We start from the raw sequence: 14183 nt of genomic DNA on the forward strand, positions 1-14183 counted from the left end.
CCCTGTGGGCTCGCCAAAGGCAGGCCAGGGTTTGACTGATCTCAGGAGCTGAAGCAGGCCACCAGCAACGGTAGGGCTCTGCCTGGCCTGGGCGAGGAGGCGCTGGCTTCTCACGCTGTGCCCTGGGCGCCCTCTGCTGGTCGAGCTGGGCACCGCCACCGCTCCTGAGGGGCCTTCTTCCCTGGGCCCATCCCTTCCCTTCCTCCTAGTTCCTTCCTTCCTCCCTTCCTGAAACCTGCCACTGTGCCTGCCCTCAAAATCCTGGCCCTTTGCCAGCAGCCCTCTCACCCTCAAATGCCTCTTGGAACGTTCCTTCCCCTTCTTGCTCTGCCTGGAGTCCCCTTCCCCGCCCCAAGGTCACTGCTGCCTCCTTCTCCTCTCCCACAGCCTGGGGCCCGAGGTGGGGAAGGGTCCTCCTTGCTCCTCACTGCCTCATCCAGAGCGCTGTCCTGTTCTCCATAAATGTCAACATGGAAGAACCTGTCGTCAGGTGGCATCCCTATGTACTGAAGGCCTAGCTCACGGTCACCTTCTCCTGCTGGGTGACTCCAGGGCGCACACAGATAGCCCTCTCTGGAATCCCATTTCCTCCCCTGCAAGACCTTGCCACCACCCTCCCTCAGCCCCGCTCCCTCTGTCGTGCAAGGTCAAGAACCTTGTCGCTCCCCGTGGCTGTGTCTCCTCCAGAGCTTAGGTGTCGGACACCCCCCTTTCCTGGTCACCACTTTCTCTTTTTCTTGCTCACTCCCAGCTCCCGCTTTCTCCCACGCCCACCGCACTTACTACCCTCTGATGCCTCCAACTAACTCTTCACGCCTGGCTCCCTCTCGCCTCCTCACCTGTCTCCCTGTTACCCAGCCGGAACTTCCCGGGCCAGCCTTCCATCCACCCCCAGCGCACCCCCTCCGCGCCCTTGCCCCGCTAGGTACCGTACTCGTTGGGCGAAAGCCCAGCTCTGCTTCCGCCCAGCTGTCCGCCAGCTCTGCCCCCCGCACCCCCGCGGCCGAACACCGCAAGGACACGTGCACGCTTTGTGGCCTCCCTGAATGATCAGCCTCGGACCTCTAGGGGGCCCTTGAGGTTGCCCCTGAAACCCACACATTCTAGCCCTTCACCCGTCCCCTCTTATTTCATTTTCTGTTTCATTTCACAGAAGCACGGAGGAGATTGAATGGCCCTGCCCCGGAGCCCACGCCCCTAAGCCCTGCGAGATGTGCCTTGCCCCGGGAGGACGACCTCGGACCTTCTTTCCCCTCAAACCTCCAAACCTTCTCCCCCATCCTGCCTTCCAGCTGGCGCCCTGCTTCCTATTTCAGTGAGAAAATAGAGGTGACAGAGAACCTCCAGCTAAGGCTCGGCACTGACTCAGCTACGGGCACCTGTGCCCCCCGGGCCCACTGTGAACTGCGTGTGTGTGTGTGTGCGCGCGCGCATGCATGTGTAGCTGGGCCAGTTTGTGCTTTTGTCCCGATTAGGGAGCCTTGCAATCTGGGCACGCGGCTCCCCCTGCAGAGAATATGCGTAAGTGCTGCCTAACAAAATGCAGTACTTCTGCGTTTCCTTGATTAATCCATTTAACAAGTCTGCTGGGAGGCTACTCAGGGCCAGGAGCCCCACTGGATTCTGGGGACAGAGAGGACTCTGCTGTGACCCAGAGGAGGGGACATATGAGCTGAGTGCTGAAGGTGGAGGAGTGACCAGCAAGGCAAGCAAGGAGAGAGAGAGAGAGAGAGAGAGAGGGAGAGAGAGAGAGAGAGAGAGAGAGAGAGAGAGAGAGAGAGAACGCGCGCGCGCGCGCCAGCGCACACAGCCTGGGGCCCGAGGCCTGCCCGCACAGGCCTTCAGACAGCAATCAACAGCTGTCGCCTCTCTTCCCTTTAAAAAGCCACCGGGAGCTTCTTAATGGGAAGCCCTGGGGAGTCTGCTCTTAAAATGCACTCCGAAGAGGCTGATAAAAGCACAAGACTCTGAGTGTGAGGTCTGGATGACGCATTTCTGGAGGGCAGGGACTGTCTCAGGTCCATTGCTCAGCCTGTATTGAGCAAGGACTGCAGCGTTCGCAGCACTGTCTGGGACCTGGGCATGCAGACCCAACTAGCCCTTCTTTCCTGGGGTGTCCATTTCCGTGGGGGAGAAGGGCGGTAAACAAAAAAGTAATACAGAGCACTTAAAAGGTGCTATGGAGGAGAAGCAAGCAGGGGAGGGAATGTCGGGTGGGGGCGTTGTTTCGGAGAGGCCTCACTCAGAAGGTGGAGGACATTGTAGGGAACAGCGTTCCAGCAGTGGGAACAGCCAGGGTGAAAACTCTCACATGGGGAGCCTGCCTGGGGGGCAACAGGAGCAGACAGGAGGCCCGTGGGATGGGAACCTAGTGAGTCAGGGGGACCAGAAAGGGGACAGGACAAGGTCAGATGGGGCCTGAGGGCCACAGTAAGGACTTTGGATTTTGCCTGAATGAGCTGGGAGCCCCTCAGGGTTCTGAGCCCCGGGTGTGGGTGTGCTCAGGGAAATGGGGTGTCTGACCCGGGTTGGCACAGGTTCATTCTGGCCGTGGGGAAGACTTCAGGGGACAGGGCAGGAGCAGGGAGACCAGCTGTAGACAAGCGGACACCCACTGTGACTGTCCAGACCGAGGAGTGGGGCCTCTGTGCAGGGTCGGGGTGTGGAGCACACTGGAGCCTGACGGAGGAGCCCGCAGACCGGATGGGCTGGATGTGCGGGGAGGGCTGCGGGGACCCTGGGCAGATGGCATTGCTGCTGACTGGGAGAGGGAAGGCCGGAGGAGGCGTAGGGCTGGGGACGCGAGCTTGCTATTGGCGTGATGGACCCGTGCTCTGCAGGCCTGGTTCCTCGTGTGCTGCTGCTGGACACGCGTTTGCTTTTGTCCCTGGGCCCTGGCAGGTCACCGTGACCTGCGAGGCAGGCTGGATGCTGACTGGCTGTGGCGTCCTCCCCCACCCCGGGCCTCCCACATCCTGGGGACCTACTAAGGGGACAACACCTGTGTGGTGAGGAGCCAAGAGTTGGTGCAGGAGGCGGGGGGCCGGTGAGGAGGCCACTGGCCAAAGCTGGTCTTTGCGGGGCGGGGCGGGGGCAGGCGTCCCAGGGGTCCCAGTGCCTCCCCGCCCAGGCCTGGAGCCATGGTCCCAGGCCTTGGCTGAGCTTTGAGATGGTTCCTCCTTCCCCCTTCTTCCCCCCCCACCCCACCCTCAGCCTGGGCCCCAAGGGGCAGGGGACACTTCTAGCTTCCTGGAGCTGTGGCGCTGGCACTTGGGGGGATGTGGGCTCCCTGCCCGGGAGAACGTGACCGCTCAGCCTCGATCGCCCTGTGCTAAGTGGAAGGCCGGGTGAGCAGGGTGCAGGTGCCGGCCCTTCCGCTATTTATGCGGGTCAAGTTGCGCTCAGCTTCCTGCCCGCCTCTCCCGGGGGCCAACACAGGTGGGCAGAACGACCCCGAGGGCTCCGTGAAGGAGGTGATCATCCTCCCACGGGTGGGCAGGGGGCACTTGAGGGCTGGAAGGGGCAGTGAGTGTGAAACAGGGAGATGGCTCCTCACCTGCCTGCTTTGGAGAAGCCCGTGGGCTCCCTGATTAACTGATCAGTTTCCCGCACCTATGGGGGTGCAGGCTGGATAGGCGCTGACAGGGCGGTGCTTCCCCAGGTCTGGCCCCTGTTTCCTGACGTCCGACATGCTTCTCCACCCACATTCTCCCAGGGTTTCAGAACAGCCCTGGGACAAAGGCAGGGTCTATTCTACCCATGGGATAGATGAGGACATTTGAGGCCAGAACGAACCATGGGTCGGCCGCCGGGATACCTTGTTTCAGGTCCTCGCTCCTTCGGTAGAGGCATCTTCATCGGTTGGGTGGCCTGCGGGCTCCCCCAGTCCCGCCACTAGGGCTCACCCGGGGAGATGCTTCTGTTGGTGATATTCCTAGGTCTACGTACCCGCCCCTGAGCCACCGGCAATGGTGCCAGAGACGCAGCCAGAGGCAGGAGACCGTCCCAGGTGTTTGAGGGGCGCCCGGGGCCTTTGTTTCTCCCAGCAGCCCTCTTCCCGCGCGGGTGTGGCGGTGGCCGTGCGCCCAGCATGGCCTGCAGGAGGCATCCCCCAGCGCGGACTTTGCAGTTTGCACAGGAGGCCGCGGGGCCCGCACCCCATCTCACCCAGCCCTCGCTCATACCCTGTGTGGGGCACACGGCCACCCACACTTCGGGGAAGAAGAAACTAGGAACCAGAGTGGGGGGTGGGCGGCCAGGAAGTGAGGTAGGGCCCGGACGTAAACCAGATCTGGCTGTAAAGCCAAGCCTTTTTTTACTGCACAGGTCGGGCACCCCATCTTTGTAGTAACCTTGTGAGGATCCCAAGGGGCACTGAGACCTGAGGCGGGACAGAGCGCTGGGTGAATGGCGCTGGCAGGTTCACTGTGACCGGGGGTGGGGGGAGAGGGGCTTCTGAGGGGTGGTGGGGAAAGGCAGCTCCCCTCCTCAACTCCCCCACCCCCACCCCCACCCAAACAAGCAAGATTCCTCTATTTGGTCTGTTTGTAAATAGCTGTCTCTACTGTCTTTCTACAGCAAGCTTTTCTAGACCTCCGTTTCGCTTTTATAACTCGAAGAAATTTATTCTGGGTTTTATGGCCTTTTTATTATATGGCGACTTGTAAAATAAAAACAGCTTGGTCAGGACCCTTGTCTGAGTTTGACTGTCCAGGATGATGCCCTGTTTATACGAGGCACTTGATGAGTTCGTGGAATGGCTGAGTTAGTCATGAGCACATATGCCTGTCGTAGGATAAAATCTGCCTTCCCTGAGTCCCCTAGGCGGCTGGGCGCCCCCTCTTTGGGAACTGGTGCCCCTGTGGCATTCCTGATTCCCAGCCTCTGTGAGGTTGGGGAGGGCAGCGGTCTTAAGCGAAGCCTACCTCTAAGCAGCCCATATCATAGACGATAGGGGAATCTGCCTGCAAAACAAAAATCCTCCCAGACTGCATTTTCTGACCATTGCGCATCACGGAAGGTGTTTAACTACTGCCGGATGCAAACAGCCTGCGTGCTGGGGAGGAATGGTCTCTGCCCACAGGCACCTCGCCCTGCTATGCAGAGATGGACCTCCCCTCCCTCGCCCAAGGGGGCGCGGGGCCAGGGGTGGGTTCGGTAGATCTCCACGCTGTGGCCACTCCAGGACCGAGGGAAGGGAGCGCCTTGGGTTTTGCGTAGGCTGACACTGCGTGTGGGGAGTGGGTGTGCGCCCACGGAAGAGCCAAGTGTGGAGCAGCGAACATCCCAGGGGAGGGGGGCCATGTGCACACGCACAGGACATCAGGAGTGAGACGGAGACCCCTGGGGTCTAGCGAGAAGCCCACCTGGACCAGGGACGTGATTTATGCTGGGACCGCTTGGCAGGCCTAAAAGCTACAGGGGAGACGTCCGTAGGCCTGAGTTTGGCAAATGAACCCTAAATGAACCCTAAAATGATCAGGCTATCCAGAGGAGAGAACCACACAAGGCTCAGAAGACCCGTCACCTCTCATCGTTAAAGGGGGGGGGGCCTTAGTCACGTCATCAGTGCAAAGTTCCAAGAGCAACCCCAGGCCACAGGCCCAGGGCACCCCTCCCCGCACCGTGCAGAAAAAGGTCGGCGAGACTCCAACTCTACATTTTTGAAAAATTTATTTTATACCCTTAGAAGCTAAGAACTCTGCCACTCATGACCCAAATTTAGGGTTACGATTCTTCCCTAGTTTACCTACTTCCTTTTGAAATTTTATAAACACGATTTTGTACACAAGAGGTAGCAGAGGAAAATTCCAGTCTGCTTGTTCCAAGCTCAGAAGGTAACTGCACACGCCTCAGTGTTAGCAGGGAGGGTGGGGCAAGATAGGGTGAGTCCGAGGACACGATGCCCTAGGTCCTACAATTGCTTCTAGTGCCAGTGACCGTGTGAGCGCTCCAGGAGAAGTCATGCGCAAGATACCTGCTGGGCTGCTCGTTGGTTTTCCTTCCCAGACGCCTCTACGGGGCAGAGCGGGCACCCTCCGGAGGGCCTCACGAAGGGAGCTTCTTGAGAACACACAGCATTGAGTTAGTTGTGCAATTCCTATTCGATGTGCAGACCATTTTGAAAGATTTATAAAAACATCTTCGTCCAAAAAATTGGCAGTAAAAATGACAACTCTTCCAAGGTAAGCCTGTCGTAATTGTCACTTTGTTGTACATTAAAAAAAAAAAGTCATCAGCAGGTTTGCAGACTGCAGCCGTTGGAAATCAAGTGGTTCCCGGCAAAGAGGAAGTGATGTCCACTGCAGCGATGACACAAACAAACTTAACCAGCGCGTATGACACACAACAGTGACGGGCGATCCTGATGAAGCCTTACGGTGAGGACAGCAGGTCCTGGGGGTGGCGGGGGGTGTTGTTTCCATAGGAAATAAGGGACTAGAAGTGGCAATTTCACTCCTGAATTTGGGCTCCTGAGAGTGCAGTTGCCAGCGATGATATCCCAACACAGATCATCACCGGCATTTCAAGGTCATGTCCTACGCAATCCTTGTGTGAGGATGGGGGCGGAGAGAAGGTTGAGGGTGGGGTAGGGAAAACAGTAGGACAGGGAAGTATCCGTGTTCTCAGAATTGATTTTAAAACCTCACGTCTGAATTCCCAAGGACGGCAGAACCATAGACAATTTGCCAACTGCTTCTGACCAATTCTCCGAGGGCGCAGTTCTGCTCTTAAAGGCGGCCTCCCTCTGCACAGTGTCCTTGACAATGGCCGCCACTGGCCTGCGGCGGGCTGGAGACACGGGTACCGGCTGCGGCCGGCTGCAGTCACCTCAGCGCTCAGTAGTGACGGGGCCGGGTGCCGAGGTGCACAGCAGTGAAGAGCTGTCCTGTCACGTGTCCACACAACTGGAAAGCCACCAAAAAGGCACTTTGGGGCTGGCCACGCCTCTTTGACTTGGCAAATCTAACCGACAGGGGCAACCTGGCACTTCCTAAGCTTCCCTAGTTCTGTGCGCGGTGAGTTGAAAACAAGGCAGAGCACATAACTAAAGGTAAAATGTGACTCAAAATACAAAATGCACAAAATATATGAAGTACGTTGGCATATCCCTTCTCCCCTCTGGGATCCAAATCTGAAAGGAGTGAATGGTGCTAGAATTGGGAAATACCGACAAAGTGGCCAGTTGTTCAATTACTTCATGCTGATTTCTGGGAAAGTAAATCTTGTCCCGATCTTTTCACTGTTCGCTAGTCATGTTGCAGAGAAACAAGGTCTCAAATTCCTTCTCCCCGTTCAAATTACTACAACTCACAGAGCAGTGTTTCTCAACTCAAATATTTAACTTCATATACAACCAGCGCCAAAGGGTCTCGATAATTATGTTTTAAGCAAAAGCAAATGATTGCAGATCACATGATTTAAGACTACAGTTTATTCAATATGTCTCCAAGCATTAGAAAGGTGATTTTATGAAGTCAAACTCCGTAAGGTTATAATTTAAAGTGCTTTTTATTTTGCGGTTTTCAAAATTTGGGGAAAAATGCCACAACTTCCTTAGTGATTGATATCAAAGAATGAACCCTGTACTTCTGAAGAACACTTTTTTTTTTTTAATTGCTCTTTTCAACCTGAATCATATCAGAAAAATACCTTAGTAAAGAGCATAATAAATTTCCCGATTTTTGATCCTGGTAACATTTCATCACGGTCCAACTTCATGCCTAGGCCTCTGATCCTGACCCGTCTGAGATTCTATACAAACAGGGAGACATATTAAATACAAAGGTCTGTGTAAACGGAGTTCCTCAACTACTATTTTACAATGGAAAGGAATTTTATTACCTATCTTTACATCATTTTAAATTGGATATTCCTATTCAATGTTACTGCAAGATTAAAAATTTGCCCCCGCCTATCTAAAGGCAGCTTGCTTTTTTTTTTTTTTTTTTAAATATAAAATCCAAAGGAACTTCTGTTGTAGCATCAAAGAGAAAGCAACGGCTTTACCCTCATTCACTCTTGTATGTTTGTGAAACGAAAAAGTCTGCCAGCGGCTTTATTTCCTAGAATTTCCACAGAACTGTGAATCCACATTTGGACTGTGCCCCGGGACAGGTGATCCGGAGGAAGGCCTCCTCCCACTGCCAAACAGCTCCTGAACCTTCTCCAGGGGCCAAGAGTGCCTTCTTTAAAAACACACGCTCCTCTGGGATCACGGCAGGCTCTCCTAGTCCGAGCTTCGGGCTCTTCTAAAGGGCTCAAGGGTGAGAACTGGATTTTGAGAGGGCGCTGAACACCCAGTGCTGGAGCTGTGACTCCTCACCGCACGCTGGGCATGCTGTTCCTCTAGGGGTCGACATCGTCCAGGTCACTTCTCAACTCGCCAATCATCATGGGTGACTCTGAACCCTTTGAAAAAGAGAAGGAGGTTAAGTTCATGCACGGTCAAGTTAGAGAAAAGCTTCTCAACACCGAGGGACTTATTTGTGTTCGGTAATGTCCGCATTCAACAGCTTCACGTTTGATCAAAGGGAAATAAAAACCTAACTGTAACACCCTGTGTTTGACAGTTCCTGATTGTGCAAAACTCTCATTTCTATGCTCTCGTGTGGTCACTGAGCCCTCGGGTCATCATGTTCCAATACAACAATGCAGGCCGCGCTCGGGAAAGCCACGTGAACCGCTGCGTCCCCAGCACTGTGTTGCACTGCCTGCCGAAGACCAGGAAGCTTCGGGCTCACCCCTGAATTCCGTTTCTGTCACCAGCCGTGCGGCCTTCAGCCGATATGCGAACAAAGTTCTGAATGTCTGTCGTGTGTTGGGGCTGGTGTGGGTGGGGGTTGGGTGGGGAACGGGCAGGCGGTCTCTGCAAAGTGACACATAAGCCGAGTGGGAGTTAGGGGTGAGTGGGGGAAGCCCCACGCAAAAGGAAAGAGGGTATCTGATCAACTTCGAGAAGGCCATCAGCATCCAGAACACAGAACATGAGAGGAGAGAGGTAGGCAGGGGCCAAACCTAGCAGGCCTGTGCTGAGGATTCTGGCTTTTATCCTAACAGCAATGGAGACCCACTGAGGGAAAGAAGAGTGATGCAGGGGCATCCTCAGAGACCAAGGACACTCCAGTCCTTATGGGGATGGAAGAGACGCACGGGAGATGTTTAAGAGGGCAACCTGGCAGAATCGGTGAACGGACTGCAGCGTGCGAAGGAATGTCCAGAAAGACACCTGCTACACAGGGTGCTGTTTCTAATAAGGACACCAAGGAAGGCCAGCCCTCGCTGGGGTGGGCGGAGGCATCAGGCATGTTGGCCGTGAGAGGCCTTTGAGGGAAGGAGCTGGATGGCCCCGGCTGGCACCCAGGAGAATCACAGCCATGGAGACGGAGAGAGAACAGGAGGAGGGGCTGGAGGAAAGCCAGGAGGGTGAGGCACCGTGGAGGCCCCAGGAGAGACCGTGTCCAGAGGCGAGGAGCGGCCGGCAAGGTCCCATGCTGCTGTGTGCTCCACTACGACCAGGCCTGACAAGTGGAGGCCACCTGTCACCCCTACCTAGTGGTGAGCCAGCCACTAGGCAGGGGGTCAGCCTGGAAGAGGTCCCAGGAGGAGCAAGAGAGAAGAACTGTAAGTTCTGACAACTCTTGGAGAAGTCTGACTGTGCAAACGGGGAAAGAGGGAAGAGGAAGAGAGGGCAGAGAGTCGTTTTTAGAGAACAGGCGAGAACAGGGTGTGTCAAAACACTGCTGGAAGGGACGTGCGGAGAGGGAGAGGTTCCAGGTGGGCGAGGGTGCGGGTACACGCGTGCGGGGACACATGCTCCTGGGGCCTGTGAGCCTGGCAGCCGCGAGACCTCTCGTCCCACAGCTTCGATCTCCTCTGCAAACAGAGTAGGTGACGAGGGCAACTGCTGGGTCACACCACATCACCGTGCTGGGCATCCGTGTCCCTTCTGTGAAGTCAGGGTAACAGGGACCTCAAGAGGCTGTTGTGAGAATTTGAAAGGTTAGAAAACAACGGCACACACAACATCAACAGGATTCGTTTAATGAGCCCTCTGTGCCAAGCACTGTGGTGGGACCACGGAGGAGACCGCCCTGGCGCAAGGTGATACAGGCCGAGGGAAGACGCGACGCTCGGCAGGACATTCACGGCTGCTTCATCGGTGAGCGCGCCAGCAATGTTTCATTCCTTTTTCTACCAGGGCGACCCGTATCGAAAGTGTCCTTTTTTTTTCTTTTTTTTTTTTTTTAATAAGCTTAAAATTATTCTTTGACTCCCCTGACAAGTAGGTGTTTCGATGGCCCTTCCTTTCAAGGGTCCGTGTTTCTGGGGAGGCTGGTGAAAGCGACAGGCGGAGGGGGGGGACTTGTGGCAAGCCGGCAGAGTGCGGTGAGCCAGCTGGAACGAAGGCGTCTGCGGCCCGGCTGTACGAGGACCATCTTGGAGGTGGTCACCCGGGCCAGCGCGCACTGAGCCCCAAGCACTGCGGTCCCCTCCCTGCTGCTGCTGTTCTGCCTTGTGAGCGCAGTGCCAGCGAGGCCCACCACCACCACCCCCCCGGCCCCCGACAGCATCGCTAGAGGACGGAGCTGGGGTCTCCTTTGGTCTTGATTACGGAAATTCTTTCTGGAAAGCTTCAGAGCGGGCGCGGTGCCCCTTCCCCTGGGCCGCGGGCCACAGCCATACCTGTTGTAAATGCCTCTCCCCGTTCTCGTTTGCGGGACTGCTCTCCGAGCCGTTACTGCTCCCGGACTGCTCTTTCTCATTCAGCAGAGCCGTGGCATACGCCAGGGTGTCCTGTGAGAGACGTGAACACAAGAGGAGGGAGTCAGGGTGTGCGGTGCCACCAGAAAGACTCCCCGTCGCTTGACCCCCAGGGGCTACCTTCGCGGCAGCAGCCAGGGCACCCCCCACCCCTGCGGCCCCCACCGCTTTTCCTCTGGCACAGAATTTGCCGGCCACACAAGCTGTCTCTTCACAGAAACTCCCTTCTTCGGTCCTTTCTCATTCGCCACCCACACCTCTCGTCGCTCCGAGGCTGTGGCACACGCTAAACGCGCTACGATGTTTAGTGTGAAACACACTACAAACCCTACCTGTGGGATTTCAAGCCACACAAAACCAAAAGAGAGGCCTCACCTGAGCTGAAATCGTTCGCTGGAAGGTTTTTCCAGTTGATGTTTCATTAGAGACATTACTCTGTGGAGTCCAGTAATGTTCTGACATCTGAGACGGAAAGTCAAAGACGCCATCAGAGACAAGCCCACGGGAGTCCACAATTTCCACCATTAGATATCTGAATATAAAAAGCATTAACACAGCACACAGACCCACCCAGGTCCAACACACCAGGAGATGCTTTCTTGGAGGGGTTCACGTCCCCTCGCAAGACCTCAGTGAGATCCTACCTCTTACGTAATCACCTGCTCTCTTACCTATACAGTTAAGATGCTGTGTTAAGACGCAAACTTAATGTGTCATGATAGGTATCAGCTGTACCGAAAAAAGTTTGAAGTCTGACCAAACGTTGAGGCCAGTCTCCAAATGAAGAGGTTTTTCCTGGTAAGAAGTGCTCTTGGGGCGCCTGGGGGCCTCAGTCGGTTGAGCGTCCGACTTCGGCTCAGGTCATGATCTCACGGTCCGTGAGTTCGAGCCCCGCGTCGGGCTCTGTGCAGACAGCTCGGGGCCTGGAGCCTGCTTCAGATTCTGTGTCTCCCTCTCTCTCTCTGCCCCTCCCCTGCTCATACTCTCTGTCTCTCTCAAATATAAACAAACAAACAAACAAAAAAGATGTGCTCTTACTGATTCCTACGTGATAGCCAGAAAAGTTCAAAATGCAATTACCTTCTTCTGCAGCCATTGTACAGCCCAACTCCAGTGGTGGGAATTCTCCTTGAAGTATTCCTTAGCAGCAGGACACCTGGTGATTGGGGAATTCTATCAGCCAAATGCTTTCCGTGCAAATATACTTGTTTCATCCCCCTTGATTTTGATACACAAATGCTACTTTTGCTAAAGTTCAGTTGTCTTTCTAGAGTTTTTTACTTGGTTTTGGTTCAGATACATTCATACGTTTAAACTTCAAAAGGCAAAAGAAGGTAAACGTGTAGCGAAAGGTCTCTGACCTACGACCAGTTCATCCACTCAGTCCTATTGCAATTCAAAGACAGAAACTCAAAAATAAACAAGAAAACCCCACGACACACTGTACAGCTAACTATAGAAATGATTCTCGGAAGAATCAAAGCCAGTCTTTACACTTTTGTGATGCGAGTCATAATTCCCGGAAAACCAATTTTAAAGTATGGTCCGGAGCCCCCCTCTCTCTGCAGTTTTCTTTGTCCCCTTAGAAAGCTGCCCCTCAGAGTCAAAGGCAGCGCTGACGGGGATCCTGTGTGTGTGCAATGCAGGTTCCAGGAGGGACAGAGAGGCACAGATGAAGACACTGCTATCTGGACTACGTACCTGCATCAGACATACCATGAGGCCCCAACACTACCTGGAAATGCCACTTAGGCAAGTACTTCTCACGTCATGCCGCCCGTATCGAGCCTGGTTAACGAACCCACAACCGTGGCAGGATGATCTCCCTCATGTCCACAATGCTATGTCACTGGGAAAACGCACGTTCACCCATTATTTCACCAGAGCTCTCATTTAATTTGTGCAGGACACTCAAATGCAGCAAGAGTAAGGCCAAGAGATTTCTTATTCTTATTCGGGTACAAATCCAAGGATGGCAATACCCATGCTGAAGATCGGTAAAAACCTGGGGCAAGATAAATGGAAACCCAGTGGCGTGGCATAACGTGCTCTGTAGCCTCGGGTCACCACGCAGCCACTCTGGCTTTTTGTTTGCCCATGTCCTACCCAGGGGAGCCGAAGCAGCAAACCACGACCGTTCCTTCCAACACCAACAACCTTGGTTTTCCGAGTGCCTGTCAACCGCCAAGTGGACAAAACGTGGTAGAGCCACACCGGGGAGTATTCTGGGCCTTGAAAACGGAAGGGGATTCTGGCACAGGCTACAACATGGATGAACCTTGAGCACATCACGCGAGGTGAACTCAGCCAGTCACGACAGGACAAACACTGCGGGATTCCACTTACATAAGGCACCTAGAGGAGTCAGGTTCGTAGCGAGAGAAAGTAGAAGGGGGGCTGCTGGGGGAAGAGGGAAAGGGAGAAAGGGGAGTCACTGTTTAGTCGGTACGGAGTTTCAGTTTGGGAAGCTGACAAAGTTCTGGAGACGGGTGGCGGCAATGGTTGAGCAGCAACGCGAACGCACTTAACGCCGTGGACTTGTACACTGACGGGTGGCTGAAATGGTAACTTCTGTGTTGTGTGTGTTTTACCACAATTAAGCAAAGGAGAAGAGAACCGTTCCGTGAAGCCCATCGTTCTGTGAAGCCCATCGCCTGTGCTTGAGCCCTAGCTCTCACCGCAGGCACGCCGCTTAAACCGCCCACCCCGCGGGACTAGCGGTATCCAGCCGCACGGAGTGGCTGCGAAGATTAAATGAGAGTAGGGCAAGGCACTCAGCACAGGGCCTGGGCTCCTACGTGGAGGCAGCTACAACACTGTTCTGTCTCTGGAGAGACCGGATGGAAAGCGGGGATCCAGCGCCTGACAGAGGTGGTAGTGGTGTTACGTGACCTGAAGCCATCTCAAGCCCGAGAGCGTGAACTCTGGTTAAGGTCCCCGAATCCGCCTTGATTCCTGCCTTGCCTGCACGAGCCCCGCCGGTTCAGCCTTTGGTCTTGGGTTCCGCAAGATCTGCTGCTCTTCGGACATTCCCTTCACCTCTCCTCGAGGTCACGTGAGCCGGTTTCTGAACCACCCCAGCAAGCACGCCCTGACTCAGGCTCTCTAGGAACTCCAGCGAGGCAGATTTTTTTTTCCTGGCCAGATGGCTTGTAACTGAACACACCGTCTCCTCCCTGCGTTTTGAGTTGATACTTACTTTTGAGCAAGAGTCACGAGGAATTTGACACACTGGTAGCAGCGACTGCTGTCCACGTGATTACTGTGGTGCATCAGAGCTGAGTGGAGAGAACAGGAAATTGTGACAAGAAAGCAGGGCACTGCAGGCGGGTCCCGATAACACTACTCTCTTGTTCTGAACACTTACAGCCAGCTGGTCTGAGCAGCAGACAGGGGACGGACTATCAGCATGGGGGCGC

At 54.9% G+C, this 14183-nt stretch overlaps 1 protein-coding gene across 3 annotated transcripts in view; it reads right to left on the reverse strand.

Annotated features, from left to right (window-relative positions):
* Window positions 1-5656: 5656 nt before the first annotated feature.
* Window positions 5657-14183, reverse strand: part of USP24 (ubiquitin specific peptidase 24) — a 140233-nt gene continuing 131706 nt past the window's right edge. For all 3 annotated transcript variants that reach the window (XM_053214110.1, XM_027059086.2, XM_053214109.1), the window contains 5 exons: window positions 13964-14042; window positions 11845-11920; window positions 11140-11226; window positions 10687-10797; window positions 5657-8412 (listed from right to left, as the gene is read on the reverse strand). In XM_053214110.1, the coding sequence (XP_053070085.1) occupies window positions 8350-8412; window positions 10687-10797; window positions 11140-11226; window positions 11845-11920; window positions 13964-14042 (416 nt within the window). In that variant the 3' untranslated portion in view covers window positions 5657-8349. The remainder of the gene's footprint in view (window positions 8413-10686; window positions 10798-11139; window positions 11227-11844; window positions 11921-13963; window positions 14043-14183) is intronic.

This window comes from Acinonyx jubatus, chromosome C1 (genome assembly GCF_027475565.1).
Source record: "Acinonyx jubatus isolate Ajub_Pintada_27869175 chromosome C1, VMU_Ajub_asm_v1.0, whole genome shotgun sequence".
NCBI classification, from domain to species: domain Eukaryota; kingdom Metazoa; phylum Chordata; class Mammalia; order Carnivora; family Felidae; genus Acinonyx; species Acinonyx jubatus.